Source organism: Nanorana parkeri, unplaced genomic scaffold (genome assembly GCF_000935625.1).
Source record: "Nanorana parkeri isolate BGI_ZX_2015 unplaced genomic scaffold, ASM93562v1 scaffold913, whole genome shotgun sequence".
Taxonomy (NCBI): domain Eukaryota; kingdom Metazoa; phylum Chordata; class Amphibia; order Anura; family Dicroglossidae; genus Nanorana; species Nanorana parkeri.
Window position 1 is genome coordinate 160,271 of NW_017307181.1, and position 16,549 is coordinate 176,819.

Consider the following 16,549-nt stretch of genomic DNA (forward strand, 5'->3'; position numbering starts at 1 on the left):
GATTTATTCTGCTCCAGTTTTGCTAAATCCCCCTCAATGTGTCCACAATAAAATGGGTACTGCCTTTATGTTTTATGTCAGAATGTGTTAGTCAACCAATTAATATTTCTCCTTTTGGAGTAATCTTTGAGGAAACCCCACTGTAACATATTTGTTATGTGTTCCTACTCACGCAGCATGCCTGAACATAATTTTTTTTTTAAATGTTTCCTTGGAGCAGGCATTTGGTCAGACTTCAAGCTACTCTGAACAGTTTAAAAGAGGAGTCTGTCCCCATACAAAGACTGGAGACAATGTCTGTTTCCCCCCATTAACATACAATGCTTCTAGGTCTTTAACACTTTGTTAGGACAGACAGAAATCAAATCTAGTTTACAACTGATAATAAAATCTGCCAGCACAGTAGAGACAGGGTTAATTATCGTAACCCTTCCCCTTGCTTAGTAGAGGAATATATAGTTTTGTAGCAATCACAAAAGAGCAGGTAAAATGTAAGCAGCAGTAGCTATGCTATGTGAATGGGAACATGTCAAAGATATAAAGTAAGTGTTATTCCAATGTGGCTGCAAAGGAGGAAATACCTTCCTTCCAACCCACTCCAGTGCTCTATGCTAACATAGATTGAGTAACAATCCCACCCCTCCCACAAGCGTCCTTACAAATGCCTGTTGTACTGGGGAAGAGAAGAACTGTTACAGACTAGTTTTGTGATATTACCGGGGGCATTACGTGAATCTTTTGTACCTATTCTGTACCTATTCTGCACAATCATATTTAGACACCCTATGCCACTGCTTTAACAAGACGTTTGAGGTAAGACTATAAAATGGAGGTTGTAAGTACTAATATCTATTATCGTTACCATATAGATCATTATAGATCATTATCTCTTATACCAAAAATTAGATGTTTTACATTTATGGAAACCTCAGAATACCAGTCTGTATTTACTGCTGTGATAAGGTCTATTCAAATTATTGATGCACAATGGGGCACCATGGTGCCATTCATTCATTCTGAATGGCATTCCAAGGCTCTTTCCCAGCCCCCCGGCAATGCAGCACAGTGCAGTGTGTGACAATGCACTGCCGTGCCTTGTGGTGTGCTGGGCTGCCAAACATAGTGCATGCATGATTTTTGGTTCATTGTGGTGTGTTAGGTAGCCCCTTTAAATAAATGGGCTGCACTAACCTACTGTAACACACATTAATGCTCATGCCTGAATAGGCTCTGAATTGGACTTATAGTTAGGGAAATAAGAGCTGGTAGTTTTCTTTCCTTTCTGGAACAGCAGTAATGTGTTTGAAATCATCATTTCACTATCATGTTAAATATCTCCTGCTCTGATAACTGACATAAGCATTTACATAATTGCCCATGAATGTTATTAAACATATTTGATATAATCCAGTTTATGAAATTGTAAGGTAATTTACATTTTTACTATAAAATCTAACTGTAGGTCCTCATCCCCAGAAGCCATTGAAAGCCACATACTTACCTGTTACTGCATATTGATTGGCACTGCCAGCTTCTTCTTGATAATCCTCAATGTCGGGTCCTGCTAATCCCGTGTACTCATGCCACAGTCTTATTCATTCTCATGAACCGTCTGTACTGTGCTTGTTATGTTTGAGTCATGATGCTTCATTGGAATGGATGAAGAGTGCAGCATATATGTACCAGAGGAGCAGGACCTTACACAGAAGAATTATTATGAAGCTGCTGTGCAGTTCCAAGAAGGACGCACAGCAAAGATCTCAGTTGTGCAGGGACATGTGAGAATGAGTCTTGTTAGTGATTAAGGGGCAGGGTCCATTAACAGTATGTGTACTAAAATGGCGCTTGACGTTGGATGTGCCGTTTACTGTTTGGAACACTTCCATGTGGACTCTTTCTGCTTCTGGTTGCTGCCTGTCTCCTTGAACTCCACTGTGGCACAATCGTATATTGCAGGAGCTCTATGGCCACTATATGTGTGGTGTTACACATCTTTCACATGTGAGTTTACACTAAGTTTTCTTAACTTTTGATGCCCTTAAAGATAGTTTTCATGTGGACAATAAGTTCTTCTTCAAGTATCTCTTGTTACATGATGCAATTCAGATTCAGTTTGCCTAACGGAAACCACTTCTTTACACTCCTGGTTGGAAGAAACTGACCACCGTGATCTACCAAGTTTTCAATCTACGAGGTCTAACCCCTTTGCTAATTCCCAACAAAAATGGCTACAGTTTATTCCTGCTATGTCAGAGGAGAGCTGGGAGGAGGTGGTGGACTCCTGGTTTGCCAATATCACCTATCAGCTACATTATACCCCTAGCCAGGTTGCACAATATGGGTCTTTTTTCATCTGCCACTTGCTCTAAATGTAAATATGCTCCTGCTAACGTTTTTCATATGTTCTGGCCTTGCACGTTCCTTAGCTCATTCTGAAGTGATATTCTGACTTTGCTACATGACCGTTTGCTCCTGCTCTGAAGACCCCTGAAGTTTGCCTCCTGGGAATATTGGATGATTTTGTAGCTCAGACCCACAGTTGTACTATGTATAGACTCATTCTCTTTCAAGCCATTCTGCTAAACTGAAAAAGGGAACTTCCTCCTACTGTTTCATCAGGTGAAATTGGAACTTCCAAAATTCTAAATTATCTTCAAAAGTAGATCATGTGTATAAAAGTTTTACAAAATTTGGCAACCATGGTTGGACTATTCTGTGTCTATTCCGGTGGAGTTTACCCCTGCCACAGAGCATATGTAGCTGTTTTTGTTTTACATTGTGAAATTACCCATCACTTTCTTTCCTTTGTTATTCTACTGCCTATTGTCTACTGTCTAGGGCAGAGCAGATGGTCGGGAGCTTGTGTGTTTGCTGTATGGTATGGCTGGGTTCTGCTTTTTTGAGTATGTGTATTGGTATGACGTTGGTATGGTAAGGAGCAGTTGTTCTTGTTTTCTGTAGTATAATATCTGTTATGGACATTTCACTCAGCCAACACTGCAGTTACTGTTTATATTTGTATACTGAAAGTAAAACTCCTTAAAAAAAAGTGAGCTTGACTTTTATCTCATCATTAAACTGCGTTTTACATGCAACTGACATACTGTAAGTATCTGGGATCTATCCTGAAATCAGCCTTCTGCAATACTCTGAAAAATAGCAACACGGCGTGTTGCTGCTCCTTCACTGTCCAGTCACTAGCTAAGTGCATCATAGATCAGGTTTTACTTCATAATTGCAAGGTGGACCAGGACTTGGGTGTGCAAGGGTGTCTGGATCACAAGGCTGACTGAAAAGAATGAATAATGCATTGGCAGGCAACTCAGTTTCACCTCAATAATCAGCTGTTTGCTTTTTGCAGATATTAGTGCACAACAGAAAGAAACATGATAATATGAAACAAAATCAACATAATATGCAGTTTTCGGGACTTGTGAATTCAAAGAGTCTAATTTAAAAAATAGCATTTCCTAAACTGTGTCAGTGAATAAATAAGACGATGAATATGCTAGGCATATGTACCTGGCATAGTATTAAGCAGGTTGGTAGAAAGGAGGGGAAATATTTACCATCTGTTCATACTGCACAGCATGCGCCATCAAGTGCCCTTTTAGCTATATACAACTCAAGCTTTTTATACAGCCATCAAGGCGTTTCATGTTCTCATGCCAATGCCTGAAAAGTCTCTTTTTCATTACACCAAAAAAAATCAATCTTCATGTCTTGGATGGATATCACTTGCGATTTGTCTTTGAAAAGTTCTTGTTTATTTCCCTAGGCCTTGCTTTAAAATGCAGTTTTATTGATTATTTGTTAATGTAACAAAAAGTACACAATGTGCACCAATCTTAATAATATCTAGAGAAGAGAATATTGGTCATTTTTCAAGAAATATGCCTAAACAAGCTGCTTTAGTTCCCACCCACTTATGTTTTGGTCTCATAAAGTATCGACTTCACATAATATACTATACATGGTCTTTATATACAATACAACATAATTGTAATGTATATAACTCATTCAAATGTACAGTATATCTGGGCAAAATAAGAAACATATTTTGCAATACATGCACAATTACCTGTGTCTGAAAATTTTGCAGGTACAGAAAAATACCTGTTGATCCTACCCTACTGAACCCCTAACTTCCTGTAATGAGCTGACAAAGTGGCCTCTGGCGAACTGAAATCTAGGGCAGTGTTGTAAGCCCTTGATAAGTTCTCTCCTGCTGGACTACACCCCATATGTTATGTAGATGAGAGGAGGAAGTTACAGGGAGAGTTAGCAAGAGCAGGAAATAACAGGGAAAGTAAGTATAAGGGGTAAGTTGGGAATACAAAGAGGGTTATTCTTAAGATGAGGGTCAGAGGAGGGTTACTAAAAGGACTATGGTTAGGTTTGGGGTTAGTGGAAGGGTAATAATTAAAAGGAGGATAGCTGTGAGGGTTTATGTTAGGCTTACAAGAAGGGCTACTCTGAATTTTAATGTTAGGGTTACAGGAAGGTTTACTTTGAGGGTTATTATTAGGATGTAGGTTACAGGGAAGATTAATGTGAGGGATTAAGTAAGGGATGGTGTTACAGGGAGAGTTATAGTTAGTGATGAGCGAATGTGCTTGTGTTCATTTGTTTGAAGTCTAGAGGGGCCGAATCTGGAAAATTAATTCTGCCCATTTTCAAAACTAATTGGCAAGGGATTATCCAAATGAGCAAATTGCAGCCTGATGTTCCAAAGGAGTGTTAAAATTACAGGGAGAGATTGAGAGACTAAGTGCTGAAACTTTCCAACCTTCTGGATCTCCTATTATCCCAACCCTACTATACTTAGATTATCTGCTTTGAATGTTAGTTTCAGATGGTTGCCAATTTAAGAAATCATAAATCGCCTTGTATGTGTTTGTGATTCGTACATTTAAAGCAGAACTAAACCCACTGATCTAAATGGTACACGCAAAAAAAGCTCAACTTCAAAGTTTTCAGTAAATGTTAATCAAACATAACAATGTTGTTTTAATTTACATTCTTCCTATTAGGATATGCACAGTGTATGCTACATTCAAAACATGCCTCTGGTGATAGCTTTCCCAATTGCCAGTGTGCTTATGTCAGCTGATGTTTCAGTCCCTCAAATGGTTCATGTACTCACATGTACAGCATCATGGAAACTGCAGACCTAAATAGAGGCTAAGATGGTATCATCGGAGGATTGGAGGGTTTAGTTCTGCTTTAAATCTCTAAACCAGCATTTCCCATTATACCTACCTGCTACAATCTTTAGAAGAACATGGATTAGACATGTGCACTGGCAAAAAATTTGTTTAGTTTCGTTTAGTTTTGATTCTGATTTTGTGTTATTTAGTTTTTCGGGATTCGGGTGTGAAAGTCAATTCGGACAAAATTCATTAGCGGTAGTTCGTTCGAACGATCGTTTCGTTTTCGTTTCTTATTCATTTCATTCATTCGTTTGCAGCAAAGTGACATTTGAGTGGAAAAAATGTTTTTTTCCTTCTCTAATGTCACTTTGCTGCAACGTTGCAATGCTGAGAAACATTCCAATGTGCGGAGGAGCAGGGGACAGACTGGAGGGAGCGCCATAACAGCTGGCTAGCTCGGAGTTTCGGGTGAGTATATATTTGTTATTTTAGCACCTAGACACCATTGAGCACTTAACCCTTGCAGTGTGGGGGTAGCCCCACTGCAAGGAATAATAAACAAAAATTCTGGAGTTCTTCTTTAAGGAAAGAAGATAAATTGGGGACATCATTGAAACTTTTCAATACATCAGGGTGTAAAAAAGGTTCAGGAGGGAAGTATTTTCAATATGAACCTAAGATCAAGATCAAGAACAAGGGGACATCCCCTCAAACTAGCATTAGGAAAGTTCAAAACTAACTTTAGAAAGTATTTTTCCTGAAAGAGTAGTGGATATTTGGAACAGACTTCCTGCAGAGGTAATGAGTCAGCCAAATATGCTTGGGGCATATATATATATATAGATATACACAGACAGAAAGGTGAAAAGGGAAAGAAAAACCTATATGTTTCTATGGTGATCCAGCCAACTAAGGCATACATACAGTATATGGTGTTCATCTAATACTGAAACAGGAGTTACTGTTACCTGCTGCATGGCATGTGTAATGGATGTAACTAACTCTGCAGGAAAACATGCTATTATTTAAAAGTGATGTGAAATTTGCATCTTGGTTTTCAGCTCAGATTCAAAATAGATTTGTAATAGGTTATTTCTTAAGCTGCTCCATAAAATCTAGTTTCGAACAGAATGCCTTTCCCTTTGTCTTTCAGGCTGCATTAGCAATACAAATCGTCGCTCAAATGTCTGTGTTTCATAATTTTTCCATTAATGAAAGACATTAAAGAATGAAAGAAGATTTACTTTGCTTAGTCATTTTAAGCCCATGGCATAGTCTGATCTAATATTTGGCAGAAAAATAAAAATACGTTATGAATGCTTCTGATAGATTATTTGGTTCAATAGACAGGCACCGTATGTTAGCACCCAACCCCCTTAAAGATGCCACTGAATGCTGTCCCATAACTGAAAAGCATGTGACACACTGGCTGTTAGGTAATAAAAATGTCTTAGGGAAATAGTTGCTGTTTTTTTTTTGGACAGGGTGAATTAAATATATGAGATAATGAGGGTGATTTATGAAAGGAGCATCAAATATGAAAGTTTTGCTGACAGCAAAAGACCAGACTGGTAATAGTTTGATCATAGATGGACATAGCTGAATTGGATAAGATCTACTATATAGACCAGACTAGTGATAGTTTACTCACACATGGCCATAGCTGAATTGGATAAGATTAAACACTGTTTAGAATTGGAGGTATGGTCTACAGCTGTGAACAATTTCCATACTTGCCATTTAATTTTGGTAAAACATCAGATTTCCTATTACTGCAATATCAGTTTAATAACTTGACATGCCTGTTCCTATAGTTGGCATTCCAAGGACTGTTTTGACAAATAAGGGATCAAAGTTGAATATGAAATTTAAGACCCAAATCCCTAAAGACAGAGTCTGAGAGTTCTACTTGAATGCTAGCAAGACACATCGATATGACCTTCAAACTGTGGTGAACACTTCTACATCATTCAAACAAAACTGATATTTCAGTTTATTGGCAGGCACTGGCAGGTTAAACCTTATATCTCTTGGAGTCTACAGTATTGATAATCCATCATGATCATAGTTTGGCTTTGTAACTGTTGTTACAATTTGACAAAGCAGAGATTTGAGAATTCTGGTAGGTGTAAATTGCTGCTGGAGACCTCAAGAAAAATAAAAGGCCAGCATGTAATTCAACTTGCCAGGGAACTTGTAATAATGTTATTTCAAAGAACATCTGTACTTTCAACAGAACTAAGTTTAACCCACCCTCCTAGAGGTAGCTACACTAAAACCCCTTACCTCAGCTGCTTACCTACCTCAGGTTCACAAGTACTGTCTGATTCGATGTTTGCAGCCTCTCCGGCATAAATCCTCTGCAGTGCTAGCAATGCCTGCACAGGAAGCCTTCATTGACTTGTATTAGGCCATATTCTGAGGCTGGAGGTATGGTCTAAAACAAGCCTGTAAGTAAAGGTAATATACATTATTTTTGCAAATGCCATTTTTTTAACAAAATATTTTTATTGTGGTTCTTTGGTAAAATATATACAACAGTTCCATTAAACCTTTGATAGGTCATAATTAAGAGTTATTGTATTAAAGCATTTAACATGAGTTGAGGTGCAGGTCTTAAAATAGCATGTGTTTTTGGAACTTATTTATTCTGGCCACCCAGGAGCATTTGCCATAATGTTTAATCATTTACACAATATGCCCATTTACCTAACAAAACTCCCTCCTCCAGCAATGCAATGTCTACACTCCATCTTGTTGTTCCGTCACACCCACTGCCATCTTCTTCCAGTCTCCTTTCAGGTCCTGAGTGTTCTCTATTGGCTGGGCCAGGATAATGTAACTCCCAGGAGATACTTTGTCCTGGCACTCGACACTCCTGACATCTGTTGTATGCTTGGATTGTACACTGAGCTGTGCATATGTGTCAGTGTACAATCAGTAAAATATTGCTAGCAGGAAGGAGAAAGATCTAAATGGCATCAAATCTTTCAACATATTTTTATATATTGATTTTAGCTCCACTTTCAGTTTAAGACAACAATTACAATTACAGCAATAACAATAAAGCAATAAAAGTAAATGACAGCTGAATAAACTCACTCTGACAGCAGATGTTGTCAGGACAGGGTATGATGGAAAGTATGGCAACGGTGGTCCAGTACCCCTCTTCGGTCCCCATAGAAAATGCCAGTGAGTCTCCAAGGTTTTTATTATAGGATTTGTTAGTCTCTACAACATCATCCTTCTAGATAACATGTGGTGAGCTTAAAGCAAAGGTGCGTTTGTGTTTGCATGTTTAAACTAAGGTTATTGATAAAGCTTTCCCTAGTTTCAGAAAAGTGTTTTGTAAAGGTCTCCCCCTAAAAAAGGGTTAACCAAATTGGAAATTTGTGTAGAGTTCAAACGGAATGATTCACAAACGACATACACCTATAGATTTTCTGCAGATTTTCTATGGTCCGATGGAAAAAGTGCAACAGATCCCTCTATCTACGCTAAACTGTGTGAATGGAGGAATCTCACACCTAGCATAGATGGAGGAATCTGTTGCACTTTTTCCATCTGACCATAGAAAATCTGCAGATAATCTATAGGTTTATGGCCAGCTTAAGGGTGCAAAATATTTACTGATAATTCCACAAGTGACAACAAAAAGGCATCCAATGTGTTTTGGGGACCAAAATATTCCCTTTCATCAAGGGCTGCCTTTTGCCATTCTGCTGTGGAGAAGAAGTTGGACAAGATGTGGTATAATCTCAGACTGCGCAAAGTGTTTTTTACTGTCAGAGTAGTGGAAATATGGAATTCAGTTCTGCATTTAGATGAATCAGCAGAAAGCATTAACAGCTTCAAAAAACACTACCATTAGTTCCACAGTTTACATAACATACAGGGTTATGGGAATTGTTAGCAATATGTACATGCACACACATGTATAGCTTGAACTAGATCTAAATGTGTCTTTATTCAACCTTACCTACTACATAACTATGTAACTCGTGGAATTATCATCAATAAATCATCAATAACTATTTTGGACTGTTAAAACCTTCATTTGAAACTCTTTCTATTTCAGCTCTTTGTTGAGTGTGGCCTTGATCCACTCCACTTAAAAAAGTCTGTTATAGTTTTTGCTGGAATTCTTATAAAGCAGTTGGTCCACATACTTTGCTGCCACATATTATTTATCTCTGCATTGAGATTCAGAAATGAAAACCACACAGGAAATATTATATTATGTATCATTTTTATGAGCTAGAATTGTTTCTGTTTCATATGATGATTGTGCAAAGCATTGCACTTTTTCTTAAATTATTTCATTTTCTTGGTAGCAGTTGCAAGGGGAAATATTATTACTATAGAAGAAATACTGGTGCTATTGTTGACAAGAACATTTTGTATATCATGTACATGTTAGTAAAAAGGAAACCCATTATTAAACTCTGCTTCTGAAAATGGCAGTAGCTTTGATGCCAGAAACCTCTATTTTATTGCAGTCCAGAATGCACTGTCCATATTCTTTCTTTACATGGTTTCTGAAGTCATCACTTACATCCACCCCTGGTCTTCTGTTGATATATGAGGAGCTAGGCTTTGCGTGTTGCTATACATCAATTGCTATACTCAATGCAAGCCAACATGACACCAAAGCCTCTCCAAACTTTAAAGAAAACCTGCACTGGGAGAAATATATATGCTGCTATTGCTGACCTCATTATGAAACTGCTTGATGGAAGACTATCTACAGCTTCAATACTTTCTCAGTCACTGACCTGGAACAATCATAGGCCTTCCTAAATAGCCCACTCCAGGAGCTATAGAATACTCTGCTGCTGCATTTTACCTTTTCCATTCAGATTACCTGAAAGTAAAATAGACTCACTTTCACTAAGAGAAGTTCAGGACTGGAGTCTTTGTACCTTATGGAGTGTGTCTGCAGTCAGACAAAAGTAAGGTCATAGAGAAGCAAGAACATCTAATCTGCATAGGACTTACTCCAGGTCAGACACTCAAAAAGAACTGAAGCTAGTGGATCACCAAGGTTCCTAACAATATTATAAGGCCATAATGGTAGCCGTTATCATTGTTTCGTAAAAAGTATATTTTTTGTAAATTATCTTTTTATTGAATAAATTACAAAGATTATGAGCAATGCAGGTCTCTTTTAACTGGATATTCAAAGTACATGCACCGCGTAAAAGATCCAAAATTAGTAAAGAAATCAATCACCATAAATTAGTTTAAAAAATGCACACAACAATGAATGTCCATAATGTGTATCTATTTAATCCATAAATAGTGATAAAATACACTTTAAAAGTGCTAGATAACATTAAATGCTATTAGGCCAATGATAATCACACATATGTCCCCTAAGATATCTTCCCCAGTAGTAATAAATTTGCAAGTCCACAGCTTGCATGTGCTAATTACTCCAAAGTGCTGGTGTGCTTATATATCCAAAAACGTAAATGCAGAGTGATAGATTCCCCTTGAATCCGCAGTGTTCCAAACTCCAGTGACTGTGAGACACAAAACACACTCACTGGATCACCTTGACCATGTAAAAATAGTTTTGGGGTAGTCACTCCTGGCACTTCATTCATCTTCCCCACAGAGTACTTCCAGCAAATGCTTTTCATGAAAGCAATCCCACTCCCAAGAGAAAACAACAAGCATATGGTGTAGTATGCAAGGATAGATCTTTTGATAAAACGATTAAGAACACTTACACAAATTTTCAAAGAATGAATGCCATTCACATAAAAACGATTGACCACGAACAAAAGGATCTTCAAAACGGGCTGGGACAGGTTCCTTCCTGCTTCCTGTGACTCAACCTCAATATGTGCCCACCCCTTCCAACGCGTTTCATAAACAGACTTTGTCCAGGAAAGGCGAACGTACTGAGGTTCTTCTTTACTCTCTTTATATCTCTCCCAGAAAGAATACTAATAACAGTAGCAGCATTCCTATAATCAGCCACTAGACGCCGCCCTAATCAGCACTAAAAATTGTAAATACAATCTATACCCTGAAATACAAAAATACATAATATAACTAATATAATAAATAACCGTCCCATATTTAATAAAAGGTAGATATAAATAAAAATACATTAATATAACATCACCAGTTAATCAGTAGCTAAAAAGCAGCTCAGATCTACTTCCACATTCAGCCCTGCCCACTTACCTTTATCTGTCTCGAAGTCCTTCCTACATACTGTAAGGCGCATGGGCTTTCTAATAGATAGGTAACATGGGTAGATGCACAGGAAATAAATTCCTTAATTTCAAATGACCGTCCATTTACATGCAACCTAAAATGGGTTGTCCTGGACCTATTATTTATAACTTTACATCCCGCACACACCTACAAGAGTCCTCCAAAAATGTGTCTCCTAATGTAGGGCTTTCCTCTAAATCACTTTTGGTTTATCTGGTAGTAGGTGAACCAAAATGGTATTCCTATTAAGCATACCCCAATGTTTATTAAAAATTGTCTCAACTTCTTTAAACTGGGTAGTATAATATGTAATAAAGGACACTGGCCTCCCCCCCTATTCCTTCTTCCTTCCACCAATGTATTCCTGCCCAATTGAAGACCAGGATTAGTGTCACATACCTGGTAAGAGACCAGAAGGTGAGGAGGCTTCTCTTGCAACTCGTGTCCTTCCGCCCCTGGATGTGGGAACAGGAAGCAGTTGGACAGCGAGGAGCATGAGTGACACTGATAGGAACCGAAACTGTGCAGGAGACGTCCTGATGACGTGTAGTCAGCAAACCGTGGTTCCACCGAGCAGACGACGTGGAGCAGGAACAAGAGACTGGCGTGTAGTCAGGAAGCCAGAGGTTGGAGCCAGCCGGGCAGCGAAGTACAAAATCAAGAGGCAGAAGGCAAAGTCCAGGAAACAGGCCAAGGTCAGGGGCAGGCAGCAATCCAATAGCAAAGTCCAAGCAAACTGGGTCAGGCAGGTCACAGGAATCCAACAGCTACAAGCACACAGGAACACTAGCTGAAAAGACCATCAGCAATGAAGCAGGGGCAGGCTCCTTTTATATGGTGAGCTACGCCCAGTTGCAGCATCACTTCCTGTGCAACGGCCGTTGCGTGTGTTTTCGCGCTCTTCCGGGTTGCGTGCGCATTTGTTTTCCGGCCACATGGAGCTTTGGTTTGCGCGCATGCGCGGCCGCCATTTTGCCCTTACAATTAGATGCAAGTGATGTGTTAAAGAGCTCTATGGGTGTGAATCAAGCATCTGGACTGTACTGGCTGAACTGTTTAAACAATGAGGGTTCCTGAACAATAAAGCATTGCATTTACAAGTATGCTATGCAGCTAGATTAAACAAAATGTGATTCTAAACCAAAACGTGTGCTATAGAGATAAGTTTGGGCTCATACTTTCTACATTGTGAAAATAAACGTAATTTTCTTTTCATGAATAGGAGGCCCACACATGCATACGCGTTCACAGATACACACAGAGTGCAGCAAGCCATGTATATATTGTATTGTCCTAATACAACCACTTTTCTCCGTGTAGTATATGCTGGAGTTAGAGTAACACTTGTTATACTTTTTTCTTTTTACAGAAGTTGCAAGGAATCAATACTCCTCACAGTCGTGCAGCCATACCCAGTAAGTAAAGTCAGTCTGTATTTGCAAGTTGTATATACTAAATAAATATTTTTTTTAATTACAAAGTAAATTGCTTTATAAGCTATATGGTAATGTGTTACTATCTGGCGATTTCTACAAACAAGAGCAAATAATCTGTTACAAATTAGGGCTCATTCACACATTCACATAGGGCCGCACATGCATGTTTCTATGGCATGTTCGGCTATTCACATCAGGCTTGTACGGCTGATTTCAGCCGTATATCAGCTGAAATCAGCCGTACATCGGCTTGCTTCGCATGGCTTCGGGTCGGCCGAACATGCTCAGCATGTTCGGCTGACCCGAAGTGCAGAAGGAGTTCGACTCAACCGATCCAACATCTGGATTGGCTGAGCCGACCCTCCGGCAGGCTACTCACTGCTGTTCGGCCTATTCTTATAGATGCTGAACAGCAGTGAGTGAATAGCCGAATGCCGCTTTTGGCATTCGGCTCGGCTGTTCTAGGGACCGAGCAGAACAGAAAGTTTAAAATGTTTTAAAAAAGTAAATAGAAAACGATTGTGCGGAGCTAGCAGTGACAGCTAGCTCCGCCCAACAGTTTTCTATTGTCTGGAGCACATTTTTTTTCTTTTTTTCTATTCTGACATCGCTCCGTGTCAGAATAAAAAAAAAAAAAAGAAACAGCAGTGTTTCTATCCTTGGCGGCGGGAGCAGGAGACTCCCGGAGCGCCCGGGAGAGTTTGCTGTTTGGAGATCAGTGTCCCTGGTTAGCAGGTAACCAGGGACGCTGATCTCTCTGCAAGTGGCCGGAGCCAGCCGTAAGATCACGGCTGGCTCCGCCCAGCTTTCAGAAGCAGGCTGTCTGGCCGGCCGCTCGGCCAGCTTCGACTTTCAGCACGACTGAGCCGAGGCATATGCGTTCGGCTCGACTGAGCCGCTCGGCCATGTTCGTGAGCTGTACGGGCTATAGTGAATAGCCCGTACAGCATCCCTTCGGTTCTACTGAACCGAAGGGGTCCTGAGGCCGAAGCTAGCCGAAGGATCGGCCGAAGCTACGGCTAGATCCTTCGGCAGCTTCGTGAATAGACCCCTAAGGGAGTTATTCACAAAAGGGTAAAGAATTTGGAGAAGGCAGGAGAAGGGAACAATCTAGGACAACATAGCTGAACTGGAAAGCAAGCTGAATTGGAGAATTTTTCCAAATCGGCTATTTTGGCCTAGATTGTTCACTTCTCCTGCCTTCTCCAAACTCTTCACCCTTTTGTGAATAGCCCTGTAAGTGTGCAGACATACTGTGTGCAGGGCCATGTATCCATCATTGTACAGATGTAAAGCTAGGATGTGCGGGAAGATCAAAACTACATTGCTAGCAGACTCTGTGCTAACACTAAGTGTGCAGACATACTGCATCCAGGACTGTGAATCTATCCCTGTACAGATGTGAAGCGCGGATGTGTGGGAAGATCAAAACTACATTGCAAGAAGACTCCATGTGCTAATACTAAGTGTGCAGACAGACTGCGTTCAGGGCCATGCATTTATCCCTGTACTCATGTAAAGCTAGGATGTGTGGGAAGATCTTAACTACATTGCTTGCAGACTCCCTACATTGCTAGAGGTGGAATCCCCCAGTTACATAATGATACTACTACTTTGGTATTAATACTATATATGGCTGGCATTTCAACTTATTTAATAAGGGGGTTAAGCTTGTTAACTCCCACACTAACACCCAGAACAGGAATCTGGCACATCAGTAAATCTCTGGATGGACTGTACAATTCTAATAAGCTCTTTTTCCATAAATAGCTTTGAAAAACCTTTATATGGTATATATGATTGCTTTACTAGTCTTATAAAAGTCTGGTTACTTATACAGTTACATAGCTGTTTTATACCTTCGGTGCTAATTATTGCTACTTTGGCTTACATGAATCAAATATTGTCATATGTTTCCAAGTTTGTATCGAACATAATCATGTTTGAGAATATATGAATATGAAATGTTCTTTTTTTCCTAAGTCCCCAAAATCAGCATTTATTAGTGCTGCCAAGAAAGCAAGGTTGAAGTCCAATCCAGTGAAAGTTCGTTTTTCAGAGGAAGTTATAATAAATGGCCAGGTTTTGGTAAGTACATGGTGCATATATTACATATGTTCAGATACTTTTATCTTCCACTGTTTTTCTAAAATATTACTTTTATAATTAATTACACACTGGGGTTAGTTTATGATAACATAATAATACAATTATAATATAAATACAGTCATCTTTGAGAAGTTTTTTTACACATCATTGTATTATTCTAAGCAGAGTTAGGTCCAGGAAAAAAACCCAAAAGGTTCTGTTTAAAAGGTGATCACCAAAGTTGACACCAAAGGTTGTGTGCCTTCAGCTGCCAGTGATAGAAATCTGCCTCTGGTTGGATGTGACTTTAGCCATTATTGAGAAAAAAATGAAAGATGACCACACAGGGTGATAGGTGTTAGTATTCTTTATTTTACAATTGGGAATAAAGATTTCAATAAGATTGGCACCAGACATAAATATAGTGCGTATGCTGTACCTCTCCAGTTTCCTTCTATGCTGGCTGAAATCTTATTTCAACCAAAACTTTTCATTTTAGTTTTGGATAGAGTGCCAAAAAATTGGAACCGCTGTCATTTTTTGTCTGCTTCCCTGTTAAAGAGATTTTTACTTGTTCACTTCCTGTATTTGATGAACACAGAAAGTAGATTGCACCGTTCAGTTTCAGAATACTAGTCTGAATTTCTAATACTTAATGGGGTCAAATAGGCGTTGATTTTGATTGTAGTGACTACAAAAATCGAAGGAGCTGGATGGAAAAATTATCTTGAATAAACAAAATTCGAACAGTGAATGCGATTTTCATTTGGGAAACTCCATTCATTCCAAAATTGAATAGTAAGATCAAGCGAAAGTTTAAATGACATTGCACAAGTCTCTGATGGTATTATCGAATGTCCTGATAAGATTTCCCAGCGTTGGGCATAATGGTGTTCATACAGCTCCATTAAAGAATTCCAGAAAAAAATGCTCTTCAAAAGTTGCTGGACATCAAATAGTTAAGGGGGTGATTTTGTCTGCATAGAAAACAGCTATGTGACCAAGATTTGCAGCTCATTATGGCCACTGGATGGACTAGAGAATCATAGGAAATTTCTATTCTCCTCAGCTCCACCTAGTGGCCATAATGTGCTGGAGCTCTCATGTGCATAACTGTTTGCGATGTGATCGATTTGTAATCTGCCCACATACGTCCTCCTGGATCGCTAGCTGTTATTTACAATTTATACTTTTAATCATGCCAAGAAGTCTAGCTCACCTCTGTTTACAGACTTGCAGCTTTCCTACACACAAGCTGTATGATCGTTGACCCACCCCTCCCCTCTTCTTGTCTATGCATAGAACACCTTATATTTGGGGCAGCACAGTGGCATAGTGGTTAGTGCTTCTGCTTTGCAAGGCTGGGGGTCCCTGGTTCAAATCACTATCTGAGCCAGGTTCTCCCTGTGCTTGTGTGGGTTTCCTCTGTGTACTCCAGTTTCCTCCCACACTTCAAAGACATGCTGGTAGGTTAATTGGTTCCTCTCTAAATAGGCCCTCTATGTATGCATGTGAGATAGGGACTTTAGATTGTAAGCTCCTTGAGGGTAGGGAATGATGTGAATGTGCAACTTTGTAAAGTGCCGTGTAAATTGTCGGCGCTATATAAATACTTGTAATAATAATAATAATTTGGTAAAC

At 39.3% G+C, this 16,549-nt stretch overlaps 1 protein-coding gene across 1 annotated transcript in view; it reads left to right on the forward strand.

Annotated features, from left to right (window-relative positions):
• FRMPD4 (FERM and PDZ domain containing 4) overlaps positions 1 to 16,549 on the forward strand; it is a 171,098-nt gene that overhangs the window by 125,649 nt on the left and 28,900 nt on the right. Inside the window, exons 5-6 of the mRNA XM_018566071.1 lie at positions 12,754 to 12,799; positions 14,804 to 14,908. Coding sequence (XP_018421573.1) covers positions 12,754 to 12,799; positions 14,804 to 14,908 — 151 coding nt within the window. The remainder of the gene's footprint in view (positions 1 to 12,753; positions 12,800 to 14,803; positions 14,909 to 16,549) is intronic.